We start from the raw sequence: 13710 nt of genomic DNA, 5'->3' as shown, positions 1-13710 counted from the left end.
GCACGAATGGGAGAGGAAAGAGGAGTTTACAGGATTCTTGTTGGGAAACCTGATGGTAAGAGACCTATAGGAAGGCCAATACGAAGATGGAGGGACAACGTTGAGATGGACCTAAGGGAAATCGGTAGGGATGGAAAAAAGTATATAGAACTTGCTCAAGATAGGGAAAGATGGAAGGCCTGTGTTGCTGCAGCCATGAACCTTCGGGTTTAAGAAGGTTAGGGAGTTAGTTAGTTAGTGTATTTTTGTTGAGCAAACAATATATTATTCAGAATTACTGTTGAACTTTGGTATACCAATGAGGATTGTGGAAGATTATATAGCCCTATGTCGAAATTATTCTAATTAAAATATGCTTGGAATAGATACATTCTTGTTCTTCGCAATAAATAAGATTGTTCTCATGGTCTCACCATTTCAATAATCACTAATTCATACATTCTTTCAGGCGAGCATATGAATCAACAAATTGTTAAAATGGAACAGAAGAAAATTCATTTCTATGCGAAAAAATAGTAATTGTACTCTTCTGTTCAGATCAAGTGGAACATATTTCAACTGTTCGACCCTATAAAGAGTGACACTTTATGTAAAGATGAGTGTACAACTAACTTTTAATTTAGTTACTAGTTAGGTGGAAAAATAACAGATTCAGGTACTAATTTCATAATGTAAGTAGTTTATAATTACTGTTACTTCCAAAGACAGCTGCAGAACACACCAGTATGATTCGTGAAGAACTGTGAAACAGGACTTGGACATTGTGCGGAGGCAACGTGTGTAAAATTGTACTTAAGTATTATGAAACAAACAAATAATCACTCTGCAGCTTGTTTACCTTTATTTCCGGTTTTCAAATAAAGGCCTGCCAGATGGTGTAGTGGTAATGTTGTCGCCTTGTAATCAAGGGGTTCAATACATGTTGGAGGCACATTGCACAGTGGTTCGGATCCCACTTTAAACTGTAGTTCCAGTCCTGATTAGCCTATCTGTGCATAAAAAGGACTTAAAACATCAATTCAAAGTTCTCAAATAAATAATTTTCTTATGGTATAGTAATTTGAACATTAATTTCCATCTTCAGTTTTCTTCCAATATTGCGAATAAGAACTTTTGCATATTTTAATATACCCGAAAATATTATAAACTAAGATTATTTGGTGTTATCGTCATCATGAGAAAATGGAACAGTTTTTTGTATAAATTGGAATTCTGCAAGAAAAATACATTAAGAAACAAACTTACGGCCTTGTGGAAAAATTAATATTGCTAATCTTTTTTCATTTTTCAACAATGTTTATAATTGAAAAAATTGAAAATCTGTTTTATGTTTAACTTCATTTTACTAATATAGGGTGCGGAAAATAATACCTTGCAATGACATTTCAACAATGAAAGCACTGTGCGTTGCGTTCTACCCAAGAATATTTTGAATGGTCACTCCATACACAAGAAAAGAACTTCGATGGAGCAAGTGAACGAAAATAAGTCTCTGTGCAACGGGATTGCGTGGAACAAAAGAAAGCGGCTGTAATTACCAACTTTTGCAGCATCGTGTACTGCTTCACTCTGCACACTATTCCTCCCACCTTCTCTGCCACTATGTCCAGCCTTTCTGCAGCAGAGATAATCGGGACAGAGTATAAAATCTCCGACCAAAGGTAGAAAGTACTGTCATACAAAATGTAGCGTACGCAGCATTTGTTTCAAACGAATTCACAAAATGTTTTCAATTATTTCAATTACTGTCCTCACTTGGTTCATTCCGTGTTTGAATTAACTACACTTATATTGAATTTTCTTCTCTGCGTTCTGAATATTACAATAAATACTTAATATAAAACAATGCATTTTATATTAATATTTCGACTATTACTACCTTCCACTGATGATATATTGCTTATTTCTCTAATAAGAACATATAACTAAAATCTCATGATTATCAATTTCCCTGATTTACTACTATTTCTTTTTAATCCACTAACTCACCTCTAACCAATATGGCGTCATCTCACATCTAGTACCCTAATTGACCAACCTGTATGTATCTACCTTGATTACGTGGAGATCTGGCAACATAGCCATCGGTTGCCATGGCAAACGATGCTGCTATCTGTTATAGAAAAATTACCACAAAATTGCCTTTAGTACGGCCTTAACAAGAACTGAAACTATACTGTATCTGGGGATAAAATCTCCATAGTTGAAAGCTGAGATAGTAATGGGACAGTCGCACAAGGATAAGCACATGACAATGCGAACCCACAGAGGATTATCCTGGCCGTCGGTCCAGGTGCCAGAGCCTCGTTGGCCTGCAAGAAGCAGTTAGCAGGGTGTGGGGAAGTGAGGGTCACCTTTTGGTGCCTTATCAGAAGGTCATCCCTTACACCCCAAATGTGCATGAACTGTAGCTCATAAAAGAAACTGTCTGGTGTGCCTTCAAAGCTAAAAGAACTGTTGACCTTGATATCTGGGTAGGGCCTGGATAGTTTTGCACTTAAAATACCTAAAATATGCATGCAAATATGCACTAAAATGGTGCAAGATATTCAAATAAATATGCTCTTTAGAAAAACATCTTACTTTTCTTAAATGTTTTCTTTCAGTTACTGAAAGTTACTACTGCAAGCAGATATTTGTTCCTTTCCAGTTCATACGATTTAGCATGTAATAAATGTAGAGTTGCAGTTCTGAATTCTTCCACACTTTACTCGGCTCTTTTATCAATGAAAGAAAAACTTCATCCCTTACAGATCATGATTGCACTTGATTACAACACTATATCTCAAATTTTCAACCTAGAAATTCCTTCCACTTTCGGAAAGAATATTTTCATACTCTGAAATAAACTCACTCTACTTCACAGATACAATTGGGCAATATTTTAAGGCAAAAGTATCCCACACATCAACTTCAAGATCATCTCCTGATTGCCCACGTGAAACCACCCAGAGCAGGTTGCTTCATAGTTATGGATTTGCTTAATTTTGTTTTTTTTTTACTGATAGATACTTGGTCAAATATGACAAATATATAATATTAAAAAAAAAAAAAAAAGTAAAGTGTTCCCCTGTGCATAGCACCACGCCATGAAGGCGTATAGGGGTGTGAGGGTAACGCCCCACACTTTCTTGATCCGGTCGTGAGTGGGGGTGATGTGATCAGCATCACGACCCTGACCGCCTTTACCCCCCAGGGTTTCCCCCAGGTACCCATGTTATTCGACCCTGGGTAGGCGCCGGGGCCGCTTCCACCGTTAGAAAAGTTCCCGGATTTGAACCGGCCGGGGATCGAACCCGGGACCTTTAGCATGGTAGTCAGACGCGTTACCGACTGAGCCACCGCGGCCACATAATATATAATATTATGTAATAATATATCGAAAGTTACGAAATTTTGAAAATTTGAAGATCTTCGGAAATTGGGTGGATGAATGAACGCACCATGTGACACAAAACATGTCAAATCTTGGAAACTATGTGGAGTATTGTGATGATTTAGGTATTGTTGGAGATAAGGAGGACAGTCCTAATAGAAAATAACTGTATTGCCACTCTTACCTACTCAGAAAGTAGAGAAATCTTTAAATAAATTAATATTTTTTGATGATAATGACACTCCACTTCGGGTAATTGTTTGATAGGGAGTCCCAGGTTTTACCACAATGAAAATTGCTACACAGCATAATCAATTCATGTCAAACAATATTAAAAAATCAGAAAGGTAATATTTTTAATAGAAAAAATATCACATGTTTAAGTATAGGGTGTATGGCCGTAAAACACTCACAAAGTACCACTAATATGAGTACACATAATATTATTAGAAATGTTGAATGAGTGGGAGAAGCATTACTATCATGTTCCTCCACTTTTAGTTCACAGAAATTCTACTAAGACCAGAATTTTTGTCCAGAATGCATATGGGTCAGCCCCTACTGAATGTTCCAGCACTGGTTGCTTAACCAATTTTAAAATTTAATATTTTTGTTGTTCTAACACATATGCAAGGGTAGTTCAAAGCAGGCATTAATTTTGTAAAACAACTTTGTTTAAAAATGGTGACCATTTTTTTTTGTTTCATGACTTTGGGTATTTTTGGCCTTTGCAGACAGTTGTGATAATTATGATAGCTCAGCTAAGAAAAAAACCATAGAAAGCTGTGGTAAACAACATTGTTTTAAATACATTTCAAGCATTTCTTTATGTTCTGTGCCTTTGCAACATCTCTAATGAAAATTGCTAAAATTTAAAGCCAAAATTGATGTTCAATTTTGAACAATAATCAAAGTTTAGGATTTTTTTAGTACGGAAGTAATATATTTGGTATGGTCAATAAATAACCAGATTAATGCCGTGAAAAATCTAAATAAAGTGACAGAGCGATGAAACTTACGGGATATGTAGGCCAGGCTGGGGTACGCTACATGTCTGGCAGAAGAGTTCCAGACCGTGTCGCTAGGTGGCAGCACTGGCAGGGAAGAGAGGTTGTGTACGTGTAATTTGCCTCCTAGGCGCCAGTCGTTCAGTGAGGTGAGTCATGGTATCAGTGTCAGGTGCCACAAAGGAGGCTCAGCGATCCGTGATACAGTTTTTGACGGTTTCCTGGAGCGCATTGTGGCAATGGACGAGATCTTGCTCACTCCTTGCTGTTGCGTTTACTCTTTGGCATATACTCTGTGGCGTACCCCAGCCTGGCATACATATCCCGTAAGTTTCATCACTCTTGTCACTTTATTTAGCTTATCACGGCATAAATCCGGTTATTTATTGACTGTACCAAATAATATCAGAGCTATATATATTTTTTTTACATAAAACATACATTCAAAGTTTATGGCAGAAAATATTTCAGCTCTTCTAACTGTTTCTTCTCTTAGTTCAAGCTCTTTGAAAGTGCTTTATTTTCATTTTTTAAAAAAATTCAGCCCCTATCTCTCTTATTGGGAACTAAAAAAATTGAAATTTACAGCGTAAAGTGTACTCTAAAAAAAATTGAGATTGGTTCATACACCCTATACTGAAACATGCGATATTTTTACTATGAAAAATATTACCTTTCTGATTTTATAATATTATATTTCACATGTATTGATTATGCTGTGTAACAATTTTCATTGTGGTAAAACCTGGGACTCCCTATCAAACAATTACCCAAAGTGGAGTGTCATTATCATCAAAAAATATTAATTTATTTAAAGATTTCTCTACTTTCTGAGTAGGTAAGAGTGGCAATACAGTTATTTTCTGTTAGGACTGTCCTTCTCTCCAACAATACCTAAATCATCACAATACTCCACATAGTTTCCAAGATATAACATGTTTTGTGTCACATGGTGCGTTTGTTCGTTCACCCAATTTTAGACAATTTTCAAATTTTCAAAAATTATTTGCCATATTGAACCTGTATCTATCAGTAAAAAAAATTGAAGCAAATCCATGACTATGAAACAACTTTTAATCCTTCAATTGGGCAATTTCACATGGAATGACCCCACTGCATTGTTATTTTTCTCTCAAAAAGAGTAGTACTTGAGTATTCCTGCAAGGACAATGAAAGAATTCTTATCTACTGGTTTTGTAAAAAAATTCAGAATAAACAGCAGTGATGGAAGGAAATAGAAAGATTTTTTTATTGAGAAAACATTATGTCCATAAAATACAATGTTAGTAGAGGTTGTTGGCTCATAAAATATGCAAGAAGTTTACATACAGTGTGAGTCATAAATATGACTACACGTTTGACTTAAATGCAGTGTATTACTGTACAATGTACATGGAAATGGTGAATGGTATATTGAACTTGAAACTTCATTTTATCATTTCAGATAACTCATGCATCCGAACTTACATCATTAGCAAGATGGTGCTGAACATGCAGCAGCAAGTTACAGTTGCAGCATGGGCGATTGCATACCAGAATGATCGTGAGGCCGAGAGACTGGAGAGACATGATTTTAACGTAACACTGTTGCCGTCGACTGTGGGAAAGTGGATTGTTGTTTAGTTTAAGTTTATTGCCATGCTCACAGCTCTCAAGATCACTCTGGTATGCAATTACCCATGCTGCAACTGTAACTTGCTGCTGCTTGTTCAGCGTCATCTTGGCTAATGATGTAACCTCGGATGCATGACTTGTACAGTAATGCACTGCATTTACTTCAAATGTGTATGACACCCTGTATATAATTCACACATGCATTTACCAAAAAATGTGCAAAATGCATAACTATCTGGACCCTAGTAAGGTTAAAAAGTGAATGCATGTCAAAGACTCACCTTGTACAGCAGCTCTTTCACATTGGTAAGCACAGAGCATGCAGACACAAACCATCCGTTGCCCAGTTCTCCCTGCACGATTCCCTTGGAGCTGGAGGCATCAGGGAAAAGCCTTGGCTTTGCACACAGCTCCTGAAAACATCAAGCCATGACCAATTAACACTAGTGTCTTGATTAAAGCATTTCAGTACAATACAGTTCATGCGTGTCTTTTTGTTAATGCAAGCAAAAATGGCAGCATCCAACAAGGATGGTAGTGGTGGCCCCAAAATTCATAGAGCACTAACGAAACCAGTTTATGGTGGCCACTCTAGGACCATGATAAAATTCAAGTATAATTCCCAGTTTTCAAGGTGAACTTTTAAAAAATTCAAGGGTACAAGCAGATGTTTTTTCTATTTCAACCTTACGAATTACTGCCTCTCATCACCAACACATATACAACTATATTACCAATACAAAGGGTTCGTGCGATTCTAATGTACCAAAAATTCAAATTCAATTTAATTTACATTTGCCATTTCACATACCCAAACTTTAAATACATCTGCAAAAACAAATCATAAATATTACAGGATATACTAGTCTACGAAAATTTGTTACTTGTATAAAAATTTCAAGCTCAAATTTACCTAATCAGCTTCAAGATATCTTATCCTGCAATAATCTTCTGTCTTTCAGATAGAATGTTGTGCAAAGGACAATAACAAAGTAAACAGATTGAGATAATTTTTTTTTAATTTTCAAATTTATTTTCCTTCCGCGAAAAAAATAAAAGCTAAATTGTGAAGAACTTGACTCAGGACATATATAAATATATTCAATGGGATTTGGATTTATAAAAGTTGCAATTTTTCATGTCTACAGAGAAAAATTCATGCAGAATTCACACTATCCTGTAACCAATAATTCATGTACTTCCCAACAAGTAGCCAGCCACCCTGCAGTTACAGGGTTACAGTTTATCTATACAGTGGAACCTCGATTTTGTGTTTTTCAGGCGACCAGGTTGAAAAAAATTAAAATGATGTCAATTGAGCAAAAGTTTGAGTTCATACCATCAAGACTGAATGGATAATGCAGGAAAATGTTAAATTATTTTAAAGTGGGATCAATGTGTTCAATGTGTATCCTCAGAGGATCAAACATGGGACACCTTGATTACAAGGCAAAATAATTAGGACTATGCAATCAGGGAAGTGCACGAAAGATACACTTCATCTTTGCATTGCAGAAGGAAATTTTACAGCATATTTTAGGGTGATTAAATGGGATAATACACTCAAAGAAATGTAAGGACCAGTTGTTTTTAACTCTACTTGAAAAATGCCCAGATAAACTATGAAAGTATTAATTTATAAAAAAGTTAGCTGCAAATGTACGAGGAAGAAAGTAAAAAAAAATCCTTTCAGTGAAAAGTAATGAATCAATTGTTAACAGTTCAATTTTTCACCTTCCTGTCAATCATTAACAATGACCTTTCTCACATACTTGGCAGAATTCAACATTGAAGTGAAATGTCAGTCTGTGGTATTTCATGAAGCCACTGGGACTTGGCTTTAGTTCAAAAATCATCTCAAAGGTCACGCATACAGAATGGAAGAACATCCCACTTCCACTAACCTTGCACTATATTAACACACTTTCACTCTCTCTCTCACTCACTCTCACTCTCCATCTCCATATACAGGGTCTTTCAGAAATGGAAACAGTGAAAAGTACACAATAGTAGATGCAAAAAAAGTTTCAGTAAACATGGGGTTGAAAATGAACAGCTTGAGAGATAATTGCAGATGTATGGTTACGATATGCCACTGATTATTTTTTTTATATATACACATTGTACGCTTGTCTCATTGCACACTCAGGTTTCTTTGTTCAAAACTGAACACTGCCGAAAGGGGGTGTTGTAAACAAACCATACATCCTGGAAGATGTAATAGTCACCCTGCTTGTAAAGTGGCAAGCGTACGGTTCATTTACGACTCCATATTTACTGAGACATTTTTGCTTCTATCATCATGTACTTTTCACAGTTTCAGTTTGCCCTATCACTTCTGATACACCCTGTGTAAGTAAGACTACAAATGATCTTTGAAGAGCCTCGGTGGTTTATTCACATAAGTAATGCATGCAACTACAAAAATACAATGATTTTGCTTTAGTAAAGAAAACTGTTTCTGACGACATTTGTGTTACAAAACCATATTACATGAATTCTACATTTAAATTCACAAAAGCTGACCTCCCTGATGAAGTAGTTAGCACAATGTGCTACAATGGCAGGGGTCCCAGGTTTGAATCCCAGCCTGGGTGTGGGTATCCTTTGTGAATGTCCCTTCATCAGTATCATCAAATCACTCATCCTCATAATCATGATTAACCAAAAATGGCAGAAAAGTGATGAAAAATAACAAAAATTCAATCAAATCATTCACAAAAATAACAAAACAGAAGAATTTTGCACTACGTTGCATGCTACTTATCAGATACTAAAATTACTGGCAATTTGACAGTTAAACTGATTCAGTGATATGTCTATATCAGCTGATACTGGTAATGTATCACTTAATCTAACTCCTTGTTAATATATGGTACCCACTTAAATATGCATGTTGAATGAAAGTTTCAAAATAAAAATACAAAATTATACCTAGGCTCATATTAGGCATACACGAATTTCAAATTTCCACCTTGTTAATTTTTTTCATGCATCATTTTCACGTTCTCTAGGAACTTCTACCACCAGATTAAGGTTGCAGGATTTCCAAGTCCAGAATGTACATTCATGAAGAATAGACAGACATATGCAATATTACGTTTTTGACAAACACAAAATGTGAAATAACACATTGTAATATTAATTTTATTTTTCATGTTTTTGAAAGGTGTAAGGTGAATTTTTCTACCATATTTTGTCACAAAATGATGCGAAATAAACTACAAAATGTGAAATAAACTCAAACATGAAATTTACAGTTTATTTACCGATGCGACACTTTCTGAAGTGTGAGTTATGCAAATCTCGGAAACTTGAATAATTTAGCTGTAAGTATTTGAAAAGCAAAAATGGACTGCTTTACACAGGAATGATTTAATTATTTGATAACTACATAATGTACTATTAGAAGGGAAATGTTTATTTTGTGTAAGTAGTTTCTAAATCAAATGTAGGATTTTATTCACCATTTTAACACCAAAATGCCATATTTTATACTGCTTTTGGTCCCAAAATGTACCCAGTTTTGTACTGAAATCTTGATATTTTATTTACCATAAATATGTGGCTCTTAGAATAGGCAACACATGTTCACATCTCCTTTCACATGCTACTTCTAAGGCAAACACATTAGACATACTTCATGTCATATATTGAGAACAGAAGTGAATAAATAATTTGGGTTTATTACGTTTTTGCCACTATACTGCCTCAAATTATAATAGTTTGAGAATTACACTCACTGAAGTTGTTTCATTGCAGGTAAACTTGGGCAATCCTAAAGTTGGTGCGCCAGTGTGTTCTGTATACTGCTTGGGTAACAGTTTCATATATCGGAGACAGATTTCTTCAATTTTACACAAGAAACTACTTACGGAAATGAGTTTCTCCAAGGTTTACAACATTCGTCGAGGTATTTTCTTTCATCGTGGAATATATTTGACCAGGAAATCATGTATTTTTCAAGAGAAATATCTCACTGGCACACAATTGCCATTGCTTTCATTTGTTTGCCCTACGACAACAGGATGCTGCGTACGTTTGATGACGTAAGCCCCTGTCAGTGTTTCAAACCCCCGTTTTTTTACTACACTTGCCTAAAGTAGCCAAACCTAACCTTATCGGAAATAGTTCGTGGGGCTATCCGTCGGCTACCGTGGATAATGGTTCGTGTGGCTATCCGTCAGCTACCGTGGATAATGGTTCGTGGGGCTATCCGTCAGCTACCGTGCATAATGGTTCGTGGGGCTATCCGTCAGCTACCGTGCATAATGGTTCGTGGGGCTATCCGTCAGCTGCAGTGGATAATGGTTCGTGGGGCTATCCGTCAGCTACAGTGGATAATGGTTCGTGGGGCTATCCGTCAGCTACCGTGGATAATGGTTCGTGGGGCTATCCGTCAGCTACCGTGGATAATGGTTCATGGGGCTATCCGTCAGCTACCGTGGATAATGGTTCGTGGGGCTATCCGTCAGCTACCGTGGATAATGGTTCGTGGGGCTATCCGTCAGCTACCGTGCATAATGGTTCGTGGAGCTATCCGTCAGCTACCGTGCATAATGGTTCGTGGGGCTATCCGTCAGCTACCGTGCATAATGGTTTGTGGGGCTATCCGTCAGCTACCGTGCATAATGGTTCGTGGGGCTATCCATCAGCTACCCGTGCATTATGTACAATTTGCACAAGTGATGAACACAATAGTAGGTATTTTTCGGTGAAGGATGTTTGAAACACTGCATGCCCACTACGGTAGTCAAGATTTGCCCGCCATATTCTGTTATGAAAGTGAAAAAAGGAGTCAATGAAATTACTCTTTATGTGAAAAATTGTATTTTTTTTGTTTGTTTTTTTCGTGTAAAAAGCATAATGGCACCTTGAACTATGTTCCGCAATACACAATTGGTAAGTATGAACCATGCGAAACACAAAATATCCGATTTTAAATTGTCTCCGATCTATGAAACTTGTACCTACTGTTTGTACCACTGGGAGATGTGTCAATTCATTTCCTTCAAAATGACTTCAGGTGGGGGTGGAAGACTCAATGTGCCATGTGGCTTGCAGAAACAAACCCTCAGATTACTGAGAAAAATGTTTTGGACATGTTACTGGAGAAAGCCCAGTCGATGTGACTATAATTAAGTGATGTGTGAAAAAAAGTTTTAATCACAGGATCAGTTCACAAGGGTAAAAGACATGGCAGACTCTCATTCTGAACAGCCTGTGAGGATGCTCAAATTTCCTTCACTAGGTCACCACAGAAATCACTTAGACAAACTTCATGTAAACTGCAGATTAGGGATGGACACAAAATCCAGATAATGGATATTTGGATTTCAAATTATCCAATATCCATTTCAGATGCAACGGATAATCTGAATATTCGGATAATTTGGATAGAACAGATTTGGTGGAAGGATTTGTAGAAAATCTGTAGTGAAATACAAAAATGACGAATAAAAGAATATGTGGATAGCCCCTAAAACGGATAATAAATAAAACTGTCTGGATAATGCACATATTTGGATATCCCGACTGAAGTTTCAACTGTAGTAGCTCCTCTACAGTAAAAAGGAAGCAATAGTAAGCAACCAAATCGAGAGCAAGTGTAGATCGCCGTGCCGGCGTTTGGGCTATCGGCAAGCGAGGCTGAAACTGGCCACCTTCGTTGTCTGCACATTTTTGACACATCTTGATGAAGTTACCCATAACTCGCTGCAGTTCACATTGATTAATGGTAATTTCTTGGCAGTTGTTATGTTACAGTTCTTCCAGGTTGGGTAGATTTGACTTTTACACAGTATTTTTTAATCCACCCCAGAGATAAAAATCTCATGGAACTTTTACACTCAGGAATCTTGTGTCAAATCATCTTTCAACTTAACGTGCCGATTGAGTTAACACGCATGAATCATAAATAAATACATGCTGTGCAGTAGAAAACATTTGCTGAGCCATAACACACAGCACCCTATCACTTCACAGTTGCCAGACTAACAAACAGGCCACACAATACAAAAAATGTGTGCGCAACCTTTTGAGTCCCAAGGCCATTTTCACAAGTAAGTCTCACGGTCCCGAGCCGATTTTGAGCAAAATGCAGAGTTTCAATTAAATGAGTGTAGATCGGAGACTAATTGACCTAGAGAGATGAGTGATATACCGTTGTACGCGGAATGAACCTGAGATTCAGACTATATGAAATTTATGCAAATTCGGCATATATATGGAGGGAAAAGGGGGGAAATCCCCTGAAAATACTTTTTTTAAAAAAATGGGGGTTCGCCCCCCTCCTGCCCCCCCCCTGAAAAAAGTACATGACAGTGTCGACATGCACATGGAAATGATCGCTGACATGTAAGGAACACAAAAATATTTGCATTATTATCATATGACCAATGTAACGTGAGTTGTACCCCCCAAAAGGAATGGTCGGCACGCCACTGATTCAAGCTTCAAAATGCAGCGGTACCTTGAAATGACTTTAGCTCAGAGACTATTTGCCCTGGAGATATGAACGATATACCGTTGTACGCAGAATGAATCACAGATTCAGACGATATATAATTTATGCACATTCGGCGTATATATGGAGGGGGAAAGGGGGGAAATCCCCTCAAAAATACTTTTCTTAAAAAAAATTGTGCACGTCCCACGTATACTTGTCGTTTGTAATTGTTTGTCTGTTCCCCAGTAACATGCATGTGGATTTTTTGGGATTTAACATCAGTGCATTGGAATCACACCAGGTGGAAATTCTTTTTAATTCATCGTTGAGGACCATAACATCACGTCTAACTGTAATTGGCGTGGTAGGTAGGTATATTTGTGTTATCAGTATAGAAATGATATGTACATGTTTGTATTGCTCTCGATAAGTCTGCTGTGTATAAAGTAAACAATAATGGCCCCAATATTGATCCCTGAGGCACCCCAGTTTTTATTGGCACAGATTTTGAAAATGATAGTGGAGTGCCAGGCATTTGTACTTTCTGGTGTCTGTCTGTAAGATACGAGTTGAACCACTTGATTGCTAAGAAGTTATAATATCACAGTTTAGCTAAAAGTAGATCATGCCGTACACTATCGAAGGCTTTGCTGAGTTCTAGGACTAGTATGACTGCACTCTGTTCATCCATGAAATGAAGGAAGTCATCTACTACTTTTGTGAGTGCAGTGGCTGTACTATGTTTACTGCGAAAACCTGACTGTAAGTCTGGTAATATATTGTTCGCATCAACAAATTTGGTGAGTTGCTGACACACTACTTTTTCAATAATTTTGAAGACAACAGGCAGCAAGCTTATTGGTCTAAGTCATCAAGACTTTGAATATTCTTCTTTGCTAGTGGGATTACGTGAGCTCCCTTCCATATGGAGGGAAATTCTCCAGTGCAGATAGAGGAATTGATGATTTGTGTTAGTGCAGGCAGTACAAAGGGAAGCGATAACTAACATTTTAACTGTGATTTTATCAGCTCCAGCTGCATTTGAGTGTATACTATGTATTGCCTTATATATGTCAAGTTTTGTTATTGTTTTAATTGTGAAACATAAATCTGTGGTATTCTCATTCTTGCTTGTCATGAAATAATTGTACTGTTTTTGGATAACAAAACGCTAACAAAATGGTTGTTCATAACATCTGCATCCATAAGATTAGATGGAAGGGCATCAATATTATTTGTAGTTTTATCAACAATACCTAAATCTT

General features: G+C 36.9%; 1 protein-coding gene across 1 annotated transcript in view; it reads right to left on the bottom strand.

Moving 5' to 3' along the window:
• Positions 1-13710, bottom strand: part of LOC145982678 (calpain-5-like) — a 150989-nt gene that overhangs the window by 119725 nt on the left and 17554 nt on the right. Inside the window, exon 3 of the mRNA XM_083116048.1 lies at positions 6279-6410. Within this exon, the coding sequence (XP_082972174.1) occupies positions 6279-6410 (132 nt within the window). The remainder of the gene's footprint in view (positions 1-6278; positions 6411-13710) is intronic.

This window comes from Lepisma saccharinum, unplaced genomic scaffold (assembly GCF_977018435.1).
Source record: "Lepisma saccharinum unplaced genomic scaffold, izLepSacc3.1 HAP1_SCAFFOLD_317, whole genome shotgun sequence".
In the NCBI taxonomy this organism is placed as follows: Eukaryota; Metazoa; Arthropoda; class Insecta; order Zygentoma; family Lepismatidae; genus Lepisma; species Lepisma saccharinum.
Note: the sequence above shows the minus strand (reverse complement) of the source record. Positions and strands in the feature narration are given on the sequence as shown.